Here is a 15,925-nt window from a genome sequence, read left to right as displayed (position 1 = left end):
GTAACTCGGGCAGCTGTTGTTGCCATCCTGTACCTGTCCCACAGGTGTGATGTTCGGATGTACCGATCCTGTGCAGGTGTTGTTACACGTGGTCTGCCACTGCGAGGACGATCAGCTGTCCGTCCTGTCTCCCTGTAGCGCTGTCTTAGGTGTCTCACAGTACGGACATTGCAATTTTTTGCCCTGGCCACATCTGCAGTCCTCATGTCTCCTTGCAGCATGCCGAAGGCACGTTCTCGCAGATGAGCAGGGACCCTGGGCATCTTTCTTTTGGTGTTTTTCAGAGTCAGTAGAAAGGCCTCTTTAGTGTCCTAAGTCTTCATAACTGTGACTTTAATTGCCTACCGTCTGTAAGCTGTTAGTCTTAACGACCGTTCCACAGGTGCATGTTCATTAATTGTTTATGGTTCATTGAACAAGCATGGGAAACAGTGTTTAAACCCTTTACAATGAAGACCTGTGAAGTTTGGAAAGACAGGGTCCTGAAAAAGGGACGTTTCTTTTTTTGTTGCTGAGTTTAGGTGCGTCCCAATCATCTCTCCTTCCTCCCAGAGTGTGCACTTGTTCACTTCCCTTCACTGGTTTGAAAGGAAATGAGTGGTATAGTAAATATGATAGCCTCTACCAATCCAATGGTTTTTGGTTTAGTGAAAAGTACTGAATGAGTGCCCGCTTCCCGGAGAAAGGAAATGTTATTGGGACGCCCCCAATATGCTCTCCTCAGTCAGAAGCTATGTCAGCCATTCACTATATAAACAGGTTGGTCTGTCTGTTGATGATGGGAGGGACAGTGATGATAACAGGTTAGTCTGTCTGTTGATGATGGGAGGGACAGTGATGATAACAGGTTAGTCTGTCTGTTGATGATGGGAGGTACAGTGATGATAACAGGTTAGTCTGTCTGTTGATGATGGGAGGGACAGTGATGATAACAGGTTAGTCTGTCTGTTGTTGATGATAGGAGGGACAGTGATGATAACAGGTTAGTCTGTCTGTTGTTGATGATGATAGGAGGGACAGTGATGATAACAGGTTAGTCTGTCTGTTGTTGATGATGATAGGAGGGACAGTGATGATAACAGGTTGGTCTGTCTGTTGATGATGGGAGGGACAGTGATGATAACAGGTTGGTCTGTCTGTTGATGATTGGAGGGACAGTGATGATAACAGGTTAGTCTGTCTGTTGATGATGGGAGGGACAGTGATGATAACAGGTTAGTCTGTTGTTGATGATGATAGGAGGGACAGTGATGATAACAGGTTAGTCTGTTGTTGATGATGATAGGAGGGACAGTGATGATAACAGGTTAGTCTGTTGTTGATGATTGGAGGGACAGTGATGATAACTGGTTAGTCTGTCTGTTGCTGATGATAGGAGGGACAGTGATGATAACAGGTCAGTCTGTTGTTGATGATGATAGGAGGGACAGTGATGATAACTGGTTAGTCTGTCTGTTGTTGATGATAGGAGGGACAGTGATGATAACAGATCAGTCTGTTGTTGATGATGGGAGGGACAGTGATGATAACAGGTTGGTCTGTCTGTTGTTGATGATGATGGGAGGGACAGTGATGATAACAGGTTAGTCTGTCTGTTGTTGATGATGATGGGAGGGACAGTGATGATAACAGGTTAGTCTGTCTGTTGTTGATGATGATGAGAGAGAGAGAGAGAGAGAGAGCCACCCACCCAATGAAACTGTTCTATCAGAATCAATACAGTAGGACTTCTATTCACTATTCAACCCCTTGGCGCTGTTTGTTTCAATATGATCTCTCTCTGTGGATCCTCAGCTTTAGGGGTCCTGACAGTGTAAGTCTGGCAGGATTTCATCCATTCTATGGCTGCATCCCAAATGCCACTCTAAAGTGCACTGCTTTTGGCCAGAGTCCATAGGGTAGTATGGGCACTATATAGGGAAACATAAGTAGTGCACTATGTAGGGAATAGGGTGCCATTTGGGACGTCTATAACCCTGCGCTTGTAGTTTGCAGCCAGAAGAAGTTACAGTGGGGGGAAAAAAGTATTTAGTCAGCCACCAATTGTGCAAGTTCTCCCACTTAAAAAGATGAGAGAGGCCTGTAATTTTCATCATAGGTACACGTCAACTATGACAGACAAAATGAGAGAGAAAAAATCCAGAAAATCACATTGTAGGATTTTTAATGAATTTATTTGCAAATTATGGTGGAAAATAAGTATTTGGTCACCTACAAACAAGCAAGATTTCTGGCTCTCACAGACCTGTAACTTCTTCTTTAAGAGGCTCCTCTGTCCTCCACTCGTTACCTGTATTAATGGCACCTGTTTGAACTTGTTATCAGTATAAAAGAAACCTGTCCACAACCTCAAACAGTCACACTCCAAACTCCACTATGGCCAAGACCAAAGAGCTGTCAAAGGACACCAGAAACAAAATTGTAGACCTGCACCAGGCTGGGAAGACTGAATCTGCAATAGGTAAGCAGCTTGGTTTGAAGAAATCAACTGTGGGAGCAATTATTAGGAAATGGAAGACATACAAGACCACTGATAATTATTTTTTTTCCCTCAATTTGTCTGTCATAGTTGACGTGTACCTATGATGAAAATTACAGGCCTCTCTCATCTTTTTAAGTGGGAGAACTTGCACAATTGGTGGCTGACTAAATAATTTTTTCCCCCACTGTATGTCAGAGAGAGGAAAAAGTGTCTAAAATTAGACTGGTCTGTCCCTGCTGTTCCCTGTATTTACATGTACAGTGGGGGGGAAAAACGTATTTGATCCACCGCTGATTTTTTTACCTTTGCCCACTGACAAAGACATGATCAGGCACTTAACCCTAATTGCTCCTGTAAGTCGCTCTGGATAAGAGCGTCTGCTAAATAATGTAAATGTAATGATCAGTCATTTGTTGACATGCGTTTTCCTGGATTTTTTTGTTGTTGTTGTTATTCTGTCTCTCACTGTTCATATAAACCTACCATTTAAAATTATAGACTGATCATGTCTTTGTCAGTGGGCAAACGTACAAAAATCAGCAGGTGGATCAAATACTTTTTTTTCCCCCCTCACTGTAGCTCCCTACTAAACCCTCGGACATGGGATCTGTCCCAAATTACACCCTACTGCCTGTATACTGCACTAATGTATAGGGATTAGGGTGCCGTTGAGACACTCTCCATGGCCAACTGTCTTGCACAGGAAATATCTATCGTGATTTTGTTGATAATGAATGTCAGAAGCATAACATGTAAAAAAAAATACACAAAACCATGATATGATGTAAATTGTTGTGACAGGCAACTCAAGTGATGGTCCAATAAAAATCGTTTTCAGGCTGTTATATGACTGAACTGTTGCAATCTGTTCTGTCTATTTTATTGCATTACATAAATTCATGTATGGAAAATAACATCACAACATGGATATGAATTTTTGTTATTCATTGTCAGTCATTAACCAAACCTTGTATACTTTTCCACCATGTGTTGGGTCACCTAACATTTTAAAAGAACGGTGCAGAATTAATTCAATCATCATCTGCATTAGAAGTAAACACTAACTACGACCTTTGGTAGAGTGAGCCCTTTGGCGACCCGTAGTCTTGTTAACCCGGGATCCTTGGGACGACATTGACGTTAAAATGTAAAGTTAGGTTAAGGTTTGGGGTTAAAGTTAGGGTTTAGGGTAAGGACGTCCGAAGGATTAGGGATCGCACTAAACATTAGTTACCACAACCACAATGTCAGAATTATGGCTAAACCCCGCCTATTTTTTTATTTTTTTTTACAATTTACCTTCTTAAAATCTGACTTTAAACCTAACCTTAACCACACTGCTAGCCTTCTGCCTAACCTTAAACCTTACACCCCTGACCAAAAAGCTCATTTTTGATTTCATTAATTTTTACAATAATGTATAGTATTCTGGCTTTGTGGCTGTGGTAACTAGTGACAACGACGTTGCCTTGGCTTCAAGATGGCGGAGGCCTTGACAAGTCAGGAGGAACTGGTAAGGGCTTGGTTTACCATGGTGCTATCGTCAAACCGTGGATTTTTAACATTTGTGGTTTCCATTATTTGTATAATAAACCCAATGTTTGGTTAGGTTGTATGTCAGCGTTCTCCTCGGTGAGGATACTGTCTCGTAAATATCCGTGGCCGGTTCCCCATATATTATGACAGCCGCTAGGCTAGTATGCTACTTCTAGCTAGCTGCTTTAGCACTCTCGTCTAGTTGCAACTCCCAGTAGACTGCTAACGTTTAGCTGGCTGACTAGCATTTTGCTTTGCAAATATTTAGTAAAGTTACAATCTCCACTGGTTAGATTATATTTGTTATTTTCGCTAAGTTAGTTTTTTTTTTTTCCCCGTTTGAGACCTAACGTTAACTAACGTCGTCAGTCATTGAGCGCAGATGGCTACATAGCTACCTAGCGACAGCTAACGTTAGCCCGAGAGGAAGACCGAGTTGTTTACCCACATCCTCTTTGGCTAACCACATGTAGCTTGCTAGCCTGTTAGCTAGGTAACTATAGTAAGACAAACATTTTTTTACATTCCTGCTTAATTTGAGGCAAAATACGACTTCCATTTCTGAAGTAAAAAAGATGTCAGTACAAGGTTGCGTTATACGTCGAGTAGTGACATGTTTTGCTTTGAGTGTTGTTTTGGTCTAAGTCATAACACGGACGTTAGCTAACTAGCTATCGGTTCACAGAATTTGCTCCCAGTTCCTAGAAAGTTTGTTGCCGTCATTCAACTGGCTGGCTAGATTGCTAGTTAACGTTAACTCTCTTTCGTCATCGATGATGGGATTGTCATCAGATATAATTTAGCTGACGCTAGACCACACTGTCATAGTTTATCTGTTTGATTTAACTAGTCAGTTTCTTAATGTCTTTAATTAAACTATATTGGCCACAGTAGACGAGTAAAAACTATGGTCCTAGCTAGTAACTACGACTTGCTCGGTCACTCCCATCTCTTAGCTAACTAGTTATTTGACTAATGCAGCTACTCAAGCTAGCAACACGCATTATTTGCTTTCTAACACCGGTAACATTAACGTTAGCTCTCCGAGTGTTGGTATCTCCCCCCCCAAAATATGAATCATGTTACCGCTTTACGTGAAATTGTAACGGGAGTCACATTTTGAGGCAAGGTCAAGACTCCCGGGAGAGAGGCAAGCTCTCTGTGCAGCTTTGCCAAAAATTGATATTGAAGTAGATGGGATAAACTGCTGTCAAGTGTCAAACGGACCTAGTTGATGATGTTGAATATCACCGGGCGGCAGGTAGCTTAGTGGTTAAGAGCGTCGTTCCAGTAACCGAAAGGTCGCTGGTTCTAATCCCCGAGCCGACTGGGTGAAAAATCTGCCGATGTGCCCTTGAGCAAGGCACTTAACCCTAATTGCTCCTGTAAGTCGTTCTGGATAAGAGCGTCTGCTAAATGACTAACATGTAAATGTAATCACTGGTTAGATATCACTAACGTCACTGGATATTCGTTGAAGTTTAAGGTCCACCCAGTTCTGGATATTCGTTGAAGCTTAAGGTCCACCCAGTTCAAGCACGTGAAGTAGGCTGTATGTATATATCTGTGTGACTGTCTTTCTATTAACCAACCACTCAGGTTGAGTAGCTGTTGATTTTAGCCAAGCAGTGACTGGGCTTGGTAGCTCTTTGCCATTTCCTAGGGATGTAGGTTACACTGAGCACTGTAGGCACCACCACCACAACACACCACATAGGGGTTCAACCATGAGCCACAAGTGTCAACAACTCTTTGACCTCTCCTCTCCCCCTCTTATAACTCCCCCACTTCTCTGTCCTCTCCTCTCCCCCCTCTCCTCAAATATCCCCCCTCTAATGCCTCCCCCAATCTCTCTCTCCCCTCAATATCCCCCTCTCTCGTCTGGTCTCCTCTCCCCCCCTTCTTACGCCTCCCCCCAATATCCCCCTCTCTCATCCCCACCTCTCATCCCCTGTAACTTCCATTCCTTGTCCCCCCCACCTCCCCTCTGACCCCTCCTCCCCCCGCCGTCCCCTCCGTCCGTCCCCAGGCGGTGGAGGAGTTCCTGAGTGAGGTGCGTAGCAGGGAGCAGCCCCACAGTGCAGCCCTGGTCTCTCAACCAACCGCCGTCAAGTTCCTCATGGCACGCAAGTTCGACGTCCCCCGAGCAATAGACCTCTTCCAGGAATACAAGGTACAGAGAGGGATCAGACACTACTGGTGTGTGTGTGTGTGTGTGTGTGTGTGTGTGTGTGTGTGTGTGTGTGTGTGTGTATTAGTCCCAGATACACTGTAAATTCCCCACCTATGCCAGTATGTGCTAATGGTGACCCCTGACCTTGCCTGTATGTCTGTGATTGGTCTTTATCAGAACACGAGGATTAAGGAGGGCATCTTCAACATTAACCCAGACGAGGAACCTCTCCGCTCTGAACTGCTCAGCGGAAAGTTCACCGTCCTGGTGAGGCCTGTGTGTGTGTGTGTGTGTGTGTGTGTGTGTGTCAGGGTTTCCGTTAAGAAAATGTGGTGCTGGACAAAGTGACCGGGAAGATTTTGAATTTACCGGACCCATGTGCTTTGGGTGCGTAGCCCGTTGGTGCGTCCACCCACGGATGACGTTAGGGCGTCCACCCACGGATGACGTTAGGGCGTCCACCCACGGATGACGTTAGGGCGTCCACCCACGGATGACGTTAGGGCGTCCACCCACGGATGACGTTAGGGCGTCCACTCAGAATGACTGAAATCCCATTTAGATGATGCTGATACAGATTAACAGAACATGGAACTCATATAATGAAGCAGCCAATTAAATGTGATTTTCCAAACATTTTCCAAAATACAATTAGCGGGAAAACACCATACTAAAGTTTTAATGTCACATGCACAAGTACAGTCAAATGCCTATCTTGCAAACTCAAAACCCAACAATGCATTAATCAATAACAATGTAATACTAGAAAAAAACACAGGAGAAATATGAAGAACACAATAAGTAAGTAACATACTATATACAGGGTCAGTTCAATACCGTACTATATACAGGGTCAGTTCCAATACCATACTATATACAGGGTCAGTTCAATACCATACTATATACAGGGTCAGTTCCAATACCATACTATATACAGGGTCAGTTCAATACCATACTATATACAGGGTCAGTTCAATACCATACTATATACAGGGTCAGTTCAATACCATACTATATACAGGGTCAGTTCAATACCATACTATATACAGGGTCAGTTCAATACCATACTATATACAGGGTCAGTTCAATACCATACTATATACAGGGTCAGTTCAATACCATACTATATACAGGGTCAGTTCCAATACCATACTATATACAGGGTCAGTTCAATACCATACTATATACAGGGTCAGTTCAATACCATACTATATACAGGGTCAGTTCAATACCATACTATATACAGGGTCAGAGAAGAGAAGACAAGAGGGATGGGAGAGAAGAGGGAGGGGAGGGAGGGGAGAGAAGAGGGATGGGAGAGAAGAGGGAGGGAGGGAGGGAGCGAGAGAAGAGGGAGGGAGGGGAGAGGGGAGAGAAGATGGATGGTAGAGAAGAGGGAGGGAGGGGAGAGAAGAGGGAGGGAGGGGAGAGAAGAGGGAGGGAGAGAGAGAAGAGGGATGGGAAGAGGGAGGGAGAGAAGAGGGAGGGAGGGAGAGAGAGAAGAGGAAGGGCGAGAAGAGGGAGGGAAGAGAAGATGGATGGGAGAGAATAGGGAGGGAGAGAGGAGGGAGGAACAGAGGGAGGGAGGAACAGAGGAGGGAGGAACAGAGGAGAAGAGGGAACTGACAGGCAGCAGGCCCTCTCACCCTCCGTCTGACTCCTTCTCTACCTCTTTCCCTGAGGGGTTGTCTTATGATGAATGGGGCTGTCTGAACAAACCCTCACCAATTAGAGAGAGAGAGAGGAAGTGAGGGGGGGATGGAGGGAAGGAGGGAGAGGTAGAAAGACGGAAGTGAAGAGAGGATGTGAGAAAAGAGGTAGAAAAAGAAAATAACATTCAGAGAGAGGACTGTCAAGGAAAGATCTACTGTCTTGTTGTGTTTACAGTAAAGCTCATGAGGACTGTCAAGTAAAGATCTACTAGAATGCTGTCTTGTTGTGTTTGAGGCCTCCTGTAGCTCAGTTGGTAGAGCATGGCGCTTGCAACGCCAGGGTTGTGGGTTCGATTCCCACGGGGGGGCCAGTATGAAAAACGCATGCACTCACTAAAACTGTAAGTCGCTCTGGATAAGAGCGTCTGCTAAAATGACTAAAATGTAAAAAATGTGTTTATTGTAAAGCTCATGAGGACTAAGTAAAGATCTGCTAGAATGCTGTCTAGTTTACAGTAAAGCTCATGAGGACTAACTAAATATCTACTAGAATGCTGTCTTGTTGTGTTTACAGTAGAGCTCATGAGGACTAAGTAAAGATCTGCTAGAATGCTGTCTAGTTTACAGTAAAGCTCACGAGGACTAACTAAATATCTGCTAGAATGCTGTCTTGTTGTGTTTACTGTAAAGCTCATGAGGACTAACTAAATATCTACTAGAATGCTGTCTTGTTGTGTTTACTGTAAAGCTCATGAGGACTAAGTAAAGATCTGCTAGAATGCTGTCTTGTTGTGTTTACAGTAAAGCTCATGAGGACTAAGTAAAGATCTGCTAGAATGCTGTCTTGTTGTGTTTACAGTAAAGCTCATGAGGACTAAGTAAAGATCTGCTAGAATGCTGTCTTGTTGTGTTTACAGTAAAGCTCATGAGGACTAAGTAAAGATCTGCTAGAATGCTGTCTTGTTGTGTTTACAGTAAAGCTCATGAGGACTAAGTAAAGATCTGCTAGAATGCTGTCTTGTTGTGTTTACTGTAAAGCTCTGTGTGTTTCAGCCTGGTCGTGATGCTAAGGGTGCTGCCCTGGCTCTGTTCACCGCTCGTCTCCACCGCCCTGACGTCACTACCCATAAGGCTGTGCTGCAGGCTATCATCTTTCAGCTGGACAAAGCCATTGAGAGGTGACAACCCCCCTCTTTATTTCTCTCTTTTTATTTCTCTCTTTTTCTCGGTCTCTCTCCTCTCTCCCACTTCATAATTGTATCTTTCCCTCTCTCTCTCCTTAATTAGTCTCACTCTCCCCCTCTCCTTAATTAGTCCTACACTCTCCCTTAATTAGTCCTACTCTCTTTCTCTTTCCTTAATTAGTTCTACTCTCTCTATCACTCCTTAATTAGTCCTCTCGCTCATTAGTCATACCCTCTCTCCTTAATTAGTCCTACTCTCTCCCTTAATTAGTCCTTCTCTCTCTCCTTAACTAGTCCTACTCTTTCTCTTTCCTTAACTAGTCCTACGCTCTCTCTCCCTTAATTAGTCATTCTCTCTCTCCTTAACTAGTCCTACTCTCTCCTTAATTAGTCCTACTCTCTCTCTCCTTAATTAGTCCTACTCTCTCTCCTTAATTAGTCCTACTCTCTCTCTCCTTAATTAGTCCTACTCTCTCTCCTTAATTAGTCCTACTCTCTCTCCTTAATTAGTCCTACTCTCTCTCCTTAATTAGTCCTACTCTCTCTCCTTAATTAGTCCTACTCTCTCTCTCCTTAATTAGTCCGACTCTCTCTCTCTTTAATTAGTCCTACTCTCTCCTTAATTAGTCCTTCTCTCTCTCTCCTTAATTAGTCCTTCTCTCTCCTTAATTAGTCCTACTCTCTCTCTCCTTAATTAGTCCTACTCTCTCTCTCCTTAATTAGTCCTACTCTCTCTCTCCTTAATTAGTCCTTCTCTCTCTCTCCTTAATTAGTCCTTCTCTCTCCTTAATTAGTCCTACTCTCGCTCTCCTTAATTAGTCCTACTCTCTCTCCTTAATTAGTCCTCTCTCTCTCTCCTTAACTAGTCCTACTCTCTCTCTCCTTAACTAGTCCTACTCTCTCCCTCCTTAACTAGTCCTACTCTCTCTCTCCTTAATTAGTCCTACTCTCTCGCTCCTTAATTAGTCCTTCTCTCTCTCTCCTTAATTAGTCCTACTCTCTCTCTCCTTAATTAGTCCTACTCTCTCCCTCCTTAATTAGTCCTACTCTCTCTCTCCTTAATTAGTCCTCTCTCTCTCTCTCCTTAATTAGTCCTACTCTCTCTCTCCTTAACTAGTCCTACTCTCTCTCTCCTTAACTAGTCCTACTCTCTCTCCTTAACTAGTCCTACTCTCTCTCTCCTTAATTAGTCCTCTCTCTCTCTCCTTAATTAGTCCTACTCTCTCTCTCCTTAACTAGTCCTACTCTCTCTCTCCTTAACTAGTCCTACTCTCTCTCCTTAACTAGTCCTACTCTCTCTCTCCTTAATTAGTCCTCTCTCTCTCTGCTTAATTAGTCCTACTCTCTCTCTCCTTAACTAGTCCTACTCTCTCTCTCCTTAACTAGTCCTACTCTCTCTCCTTAACTAGTCCTACTCTCTCTCTCCTTAATTAGTCCTACTCTCTCTCTCCTTAATTAGTCCTTCTCTCTCTCCTTAACTAGTCCTACTCTCTTTCTCCTTAATTAGTCCTTCTCTCTCTCTCTCTCCTTAATTAGTCCTTCTCTCTCTCTCTCTTTAATTAGTCCTACTCTCTCTCCTTAATTAGTCCTACTCTCTCTCTCCTTAATTAGTCCTTCTCTCTCTCTCTCTCCTTAATTAGTCCTACTCTCTCTCCTTAATTAGTTCTACTCTCTCTTTCCTTAATTAGTCCTTCTCTCTCTCCTTAATTAGTCCTACCCTCTCTCTCCTTAATTAGTCCTTCTCTCTCTCTCTCCTTAATTAGTCCTACTCTCTCTCCTTAATTAGTCCTACTCTCTCTCTCCTTAATTAGTCCTATCTTTGTCTCCTTCACCTCTCAATCCTTTAATGTACTTAACAGAAAACTCCCCCCTCCCTCCCTCCCTTCCTCTCTCCAGTGTTGACACCCAGAGAGATGGCTTGATATTCATCTATGACATGACCAACTCCAGCTATGGGAACTTTGACTATGAGCTCTGTGTGAAGATCCTCGACCTCCTCAAGGTAACCCACCACCCGTGTCCCGAATGACTCCCTATCAAATCCTAGTGCTGAATACAACAAGTGTAGACTTTACAGTGAAATGCTGACTGATGAGTCCATTCCCAACAATGCAGAGTTAAAAAGTATGTGCAGGAATACCAGTACCGAGTCAATGTGCAGGGGTACCGGTACCGAGTCAATGTGCAGGGGTACCGGTACCGTGTCAATGTGCAGGGGTACCGATACTGAGTCATTGTGCAGGGGTACCGGTACCGAGTCAATGTGCAGGGGTACCGGTACCGTGTCAATGTGCAGGGGTACCGATACTGAGTCAATGTGCAGGGGTACCGATACTGAGTCAATGTGCAGGGGTACCAGTACTGAGTCAATGTGCAGGGGTACCGGTACCGTGTCAATGTGCAGGGGTACCGGTACCGAGTCAATGTGCAGGGGTACCGATACTGAGTCAATGTGCAGGGGTACCGATACTGAGTCAATGTGCAGGGGTACCAGTACTGAGTCAATGTGCAGGGGTACCGGTACCGTGTCAATGTGCAGGGGTACCGGTACCGAGTCAATGTGCAGGGGTACCGGTACCGTGTCAATGTGCAGGGGTACCGATACTGAGTCATTGTGCAGGGGTACCGGTACCGAGTCAATGTGCAGGGGTACCGGTACCGTGTCAATGTGCAGGGGTACCGATACTGAGTCAATGTGCAGGGGTACCGATACTGAGTCAATGTGCAGGGGTACCAGTACTGAGTCAATGTGCAGGGGTACCGGTACCGTGTCAATGTGCAGGGGTACCGGTACCGAGTCAATGTGCAGGGGTACCGGTACCGTGTCAATGTGCAGGGGTACCGGTACCGTGTCAATGTGCAGGGGTACCGGTACCGTGTCAATGTGCAGGGGTACCGGTACCGTGTCAATGTGCAGGGGTACCGGTACCGAGTCAATGTGCAGGGGTACCAGGTAGTAATATGAACAGGTAGTTAGGGGTAAAAGTGACAATCAGGATAGATAATAAACAGAGTAGCAGCAGCGTATGTGAAGAGTGTGTGTTTTGTGTGTGAGCGTATGTAGTGTGTGTTGGACTGTCAGTTTAAGTGTGTGTGTGTGTGGGTAGAGCCCAGTGTGTGTGTGTGTGTGTGGAGTCCAGTGAAAGAGAGTCAGTGCAAAAAAGGATCAATGAAAATAGTCCTGGTAGCCATTTTGATGAACTGTTCAGCGGTCTTATGGCTTGGGGGTAGAAGCTGTTCAGGAGCCTTTTGGTCCCAGACTTGGCTCTCTGGTACCGCTTGCCGTGCGGTAGCAGAGTGAACAGGGCTATGGCTTGGGTGTCTGGGTCCTTCCTCTGACGCCGCCTGGTACAGAGGTCCTGGATGGGCAGGGAGCTCGTGCCCAGTGATGCCACTGGGCCGTCGTCTGCACCGCCCTCTGTAGCGCCTTTGCGATTCGAGGACGGTGCAGTTGCCGTACCACGCACTGATGCAGCCAGTCGAGATGCTCTCGGTGGTGCAGCTGTAGAACCTTTTTGAGGATTTGAGGGGCCAATGCCAAATCTTTTCAATCTCTCGAGGGGGGAACGGGCGGTGTCGTGCCGCCTTCACAACTATGCTGGTGCGGGAGGACCACGTTAAGTCCTTGGTGGTGTGGACGCCGAGGAGCTTGGAGCTCTCGACCCGCTCCACTACAGCAACGTCTATGTAGTCCGTGATCAGCTCTTTTTGTCTTGCCATGTTGAGGGAGAGGTTGTTGTTGTTGTTGTTGTTGTTGTCCTGGCACCACACTGCCATGTCTCTGACCTCCCTGTAGGCTGTCTCATCGTTGTCTGTGATCGGGCCTACCACCGTCGTGTCGTTTTAGTGATGGTGGTGGAGGTTGTAGTCGTGCACGGCCGCACAGTCGTGGGTGAACAGGGCGTACAGGAGGGGACTAAGCACACAACCCTGAGGGGCCCCTGTGTTGACGGTCAGCGTGTCATGTGTTGTTACCTACCCTCACCACCAGGGGGCAGCCCGTCAGTAAGACCAGGATCCCAGTTGCACAGGGAAGTGTTCAGTCCCAGGGTCCCTAGCTTTGTGATGAGCTTGGAGGGGGACTGTAGTGTTGAACACTGAGCTGTAGTCAATGAACGGCGTACTCACATAGGTGTTCCTCTTTTCCAGGTGTGAGAGAGCAGTGTGGAGTGTAGTATAGATTGCGTCATCTGTGGATCTGTTTGGGCGGTATGCGAATTGGAGTGGTCCAGGGTGTCTGGGATGATGATGATGTTGATGTGAGCCATGACCAGCCTTTCAAAGCATTTCATGTTAACAGATGTGAGTGCTACGGGGCGATAGTCATTTAGACAGGTTACCTCTGAGAATGCTCCCTGGTATACCTTCTGGCCCAACGGCCTTGCCAGTGTTAACCTGTTTTTAAAAGTCTTACTCACATCGGCTACGGAGATCGAGATCACGCAGTCGTCCGGGACAGCAGGGGCTCTCGTGCCTGGCTAAGTGTTGTTTGCCTCTAAGCGAGCATTGAAAGCGGTAGCTCGAGCCTTTAGGCTGGTCCCGTTCCTTGAAAGCGGTAGCTCAAAGCCTTTCATGAAACTGTCTGTAATCCATGGCTTTTGGTTAGGGTACGGTCACTGGGGACGACGTCCTCGATGCACTATACCTTAAATAGTGCACTACTTTTGACCGGGGCTCATAGGGTTCTGGTCCAAATGGATGCACTAAATAGGGAATAGGGTGGCATTGGGGAAGCAGCCTCTCTCTCTATTTCTCTTCCTTTTGTCTTTCTGTCTTTTTCATTGACTCGTTACCTGTGTGTGTGTGTGTGTGTGTCTCCTAGGGTGCGTTCCCAGCGCGTCTGAAGTGTGTGTTCATCGTGTCGTCTCCTCTCTGGTTCCGAGCTCCCTTCACCGTCCTCAGACTCTTCGTACGTGAGAAGCTGAGAGAGAGGGTACGGGGGTCATGTGTGTTTTTCATGTTTCTCCTCAAGTCACTGTGTGGGTGCAATAGCATGTCTCTCAGGTGTGTGTAACAGTGTCTCTCAGGTGTGTGTATTTGTGTGTCACAGTGTCTCTCTCTCTCTCTCCCTCCCCAGGTGTGTACAGTGAAGGCCCACGAGCTGTCCAATCACATCCCAGTCTCTTCTCTTCCGGAGCACCTGGACGGAACCTCCCAGTACAGCCACGTTGCCTGGATACAGTCCTGTGTCAAAACACACACCGCCCCAGGCGAGACACACACACACCCGCACGACACGCACGACTGCGTGGGCAGCCTGTTGCGCTCCTACAGCCTCGAGCCCCACAACGCTAGCGCCGCCGCTACGTTATACGCTACGCGAACCTCCACAGGCTCCCACTCAGATTCACCGCTACCGTTAGCCTCCGAGCTAGCGTTAGCCGCTACGGCTAACTCCAACTGCTACGACGATAGCAATGCTAACCCACACATCCACTGTGGTGCAGTGAATGGCAGGACTCGAGGCCAGGTCCAGAGCAGCCCCCAGCGCTCTGGGCCACAGACTAACCACCAACACTGGAACGGCTCTGCCGGTAGTGGGGGCGTTAGGGCAGGGTTGGGGGTTAATAACGTTGGGGGGGGGGTGAGGTCTGGGGTTGTCAGTGGCGCTAGCCCCAATGCTAACGGCGTGAATGGCCGCCAGCCCCCGCCCCAGTCGGACACGCCCCCAGACACACCCCTCCACCCCAAAGTAGTAGGAGCTATGATGAGTGACAGGTCAGAAGCGCCCGACCACGGAACACCGAACGAGGAAGCGAGGGAAGGAGAGGAGGAGGAGGAGGATGAGGTAGAAGGGGTTCCTCCTCTCCCCCAGAAGTCTCTCCCCCGCGCCCCCCACCCCCCGGCATCCCAGTGCCCCCACCTCTCGTCAGAGCCAGATGAGGACCCTTGTCCCCAGGAAGAGGTGTCTGTACACATGCCTGATGGGGTAGGGATGAGCGTGTTGGAGCTGGTGGAGCACGTGAAGAGGAGCAAGAAGAAAGGAATCTACCAGGAGTATGAAGAGATACGCAGGGAGCCTCCTACTGGTAGCTTTGACTACAGCAAGTTAGTCTCTGGCTCTCTGTCTCTCTCTCTGTCTGTCTCTCTCTCTGTCTGTCTCTGGCTCTCTGTCTGTCTCTGGCTCTCTGTCTCTCTCTCTCTGTCGCTCTCTCTCTCTCTGGCTCTGTCTCTCTCTCTCTGTCTCTCTGTTTCTGGCTTTCTCTGGCTCTCTCTCTCTCTGGCTCTCTGGCTTTCTCTGGCTCTCTCTCTCTCTCTCTCTCTCTCTCTCTGGCTTTCTCTCTGGCTCTCTCTCTCTGGCTCTCTCTGGCTCTCTCTCTGGCTCTCTGGCTCTCTCTGGCTCTCTCTGTCTCACTCTCTCTCTCTCTGGCTCTCTGTCTCTCTGTCTCTGGCTCTCTCTGGTTCTCTCTGGCTCTTTCTCTGTCTCTCTCTCTCGCTCTCTCTGTCTCTCTGTCTCTCTCTCTCGCTCTCTCTGTCTGTCTGTCTCTCTCTCGCTCTCTCTCTGTCTGTCTCTCTCTCTCTAATGGCAGTTGATATTCTAATCTCTCCCTCTTTTTTTTAAACTTCCTTCTCTCTGTCTCTCTCTCTCTCTCTGTGTAGGAAGCTGTCCAATCAGATCAAGAACAGGTACAGTGATGTCCTCTGTCTGGACCAATCACGTGTGAGACTCTGCCAGCTCTGTGATGACAACGACGAGGTATGTTTCATGGTTGGATAATTATTTATGTCTAAAATCAGAGGTTATGTTCCAAATGGCGTTGTATTCCCTGGTGGAGGATAGGTACCCCCTCTATACTATTCCCTATGTAGTGGTGGAGGAGGAGAGTTACCCCCTCTATACTATTCCCTATGTAGTGGTGGAGGAGGAGAGTTACCCCCTCTATACTATTCCCTATGT

General features: G+C 46.8%; 1 protein-coding gene across 1 annotated transcript; it reads left to right on the top strand.

The window, feature by feature from the left end:
* Positions 1 to 3,915: 3,915 nt before the first annotated feature.
* LOC311124417 (uncharacterized protein) lies at positions 3,916 to 15,724 on the top strand (the record flags this gene model as incomplete). The annotated part of the gene is made up of 8 exons (XM_084198572.1): positions 3,916 to 3,995; positions 6,048 to 6,191; positions 6,369 to 6,458; positions 8,897 to 9,021; positions 10,924 to 11,029; positions 13,850 to 13,960; positions 14,105 to 15,075; positions 15,628 to 15,724. Coding segments are annotated over exons 1-8 (1,677 nt in total), but the record flags the coding sequence as incomplete, so codon positions are not given.
* Positions 15,725 to 15,925: the final 201 nt, after the last annotated feature.

The sequence above is a fragment of the Coregonus lavaretus genome (assembly GCF_964263955.1).
Source record: "Coregonus lavaretus genome assembly, contig: HAP1_SCAFFOLD_6259, whole genome shotgun sequence".
Classification (NCBI taxonomy): domain Eukaryota; kingdom Metazoa; phylum Chordata; class Actinopteri; order Salmoniformes; family Salmonidae; genus Coregonus; species Coregonus lavaretus.
The sequence above is the reverse complement of the archived record's forward strand: the minus strand, read 5'-3'. Positions and strand labels throughout refer to the sequence as shown.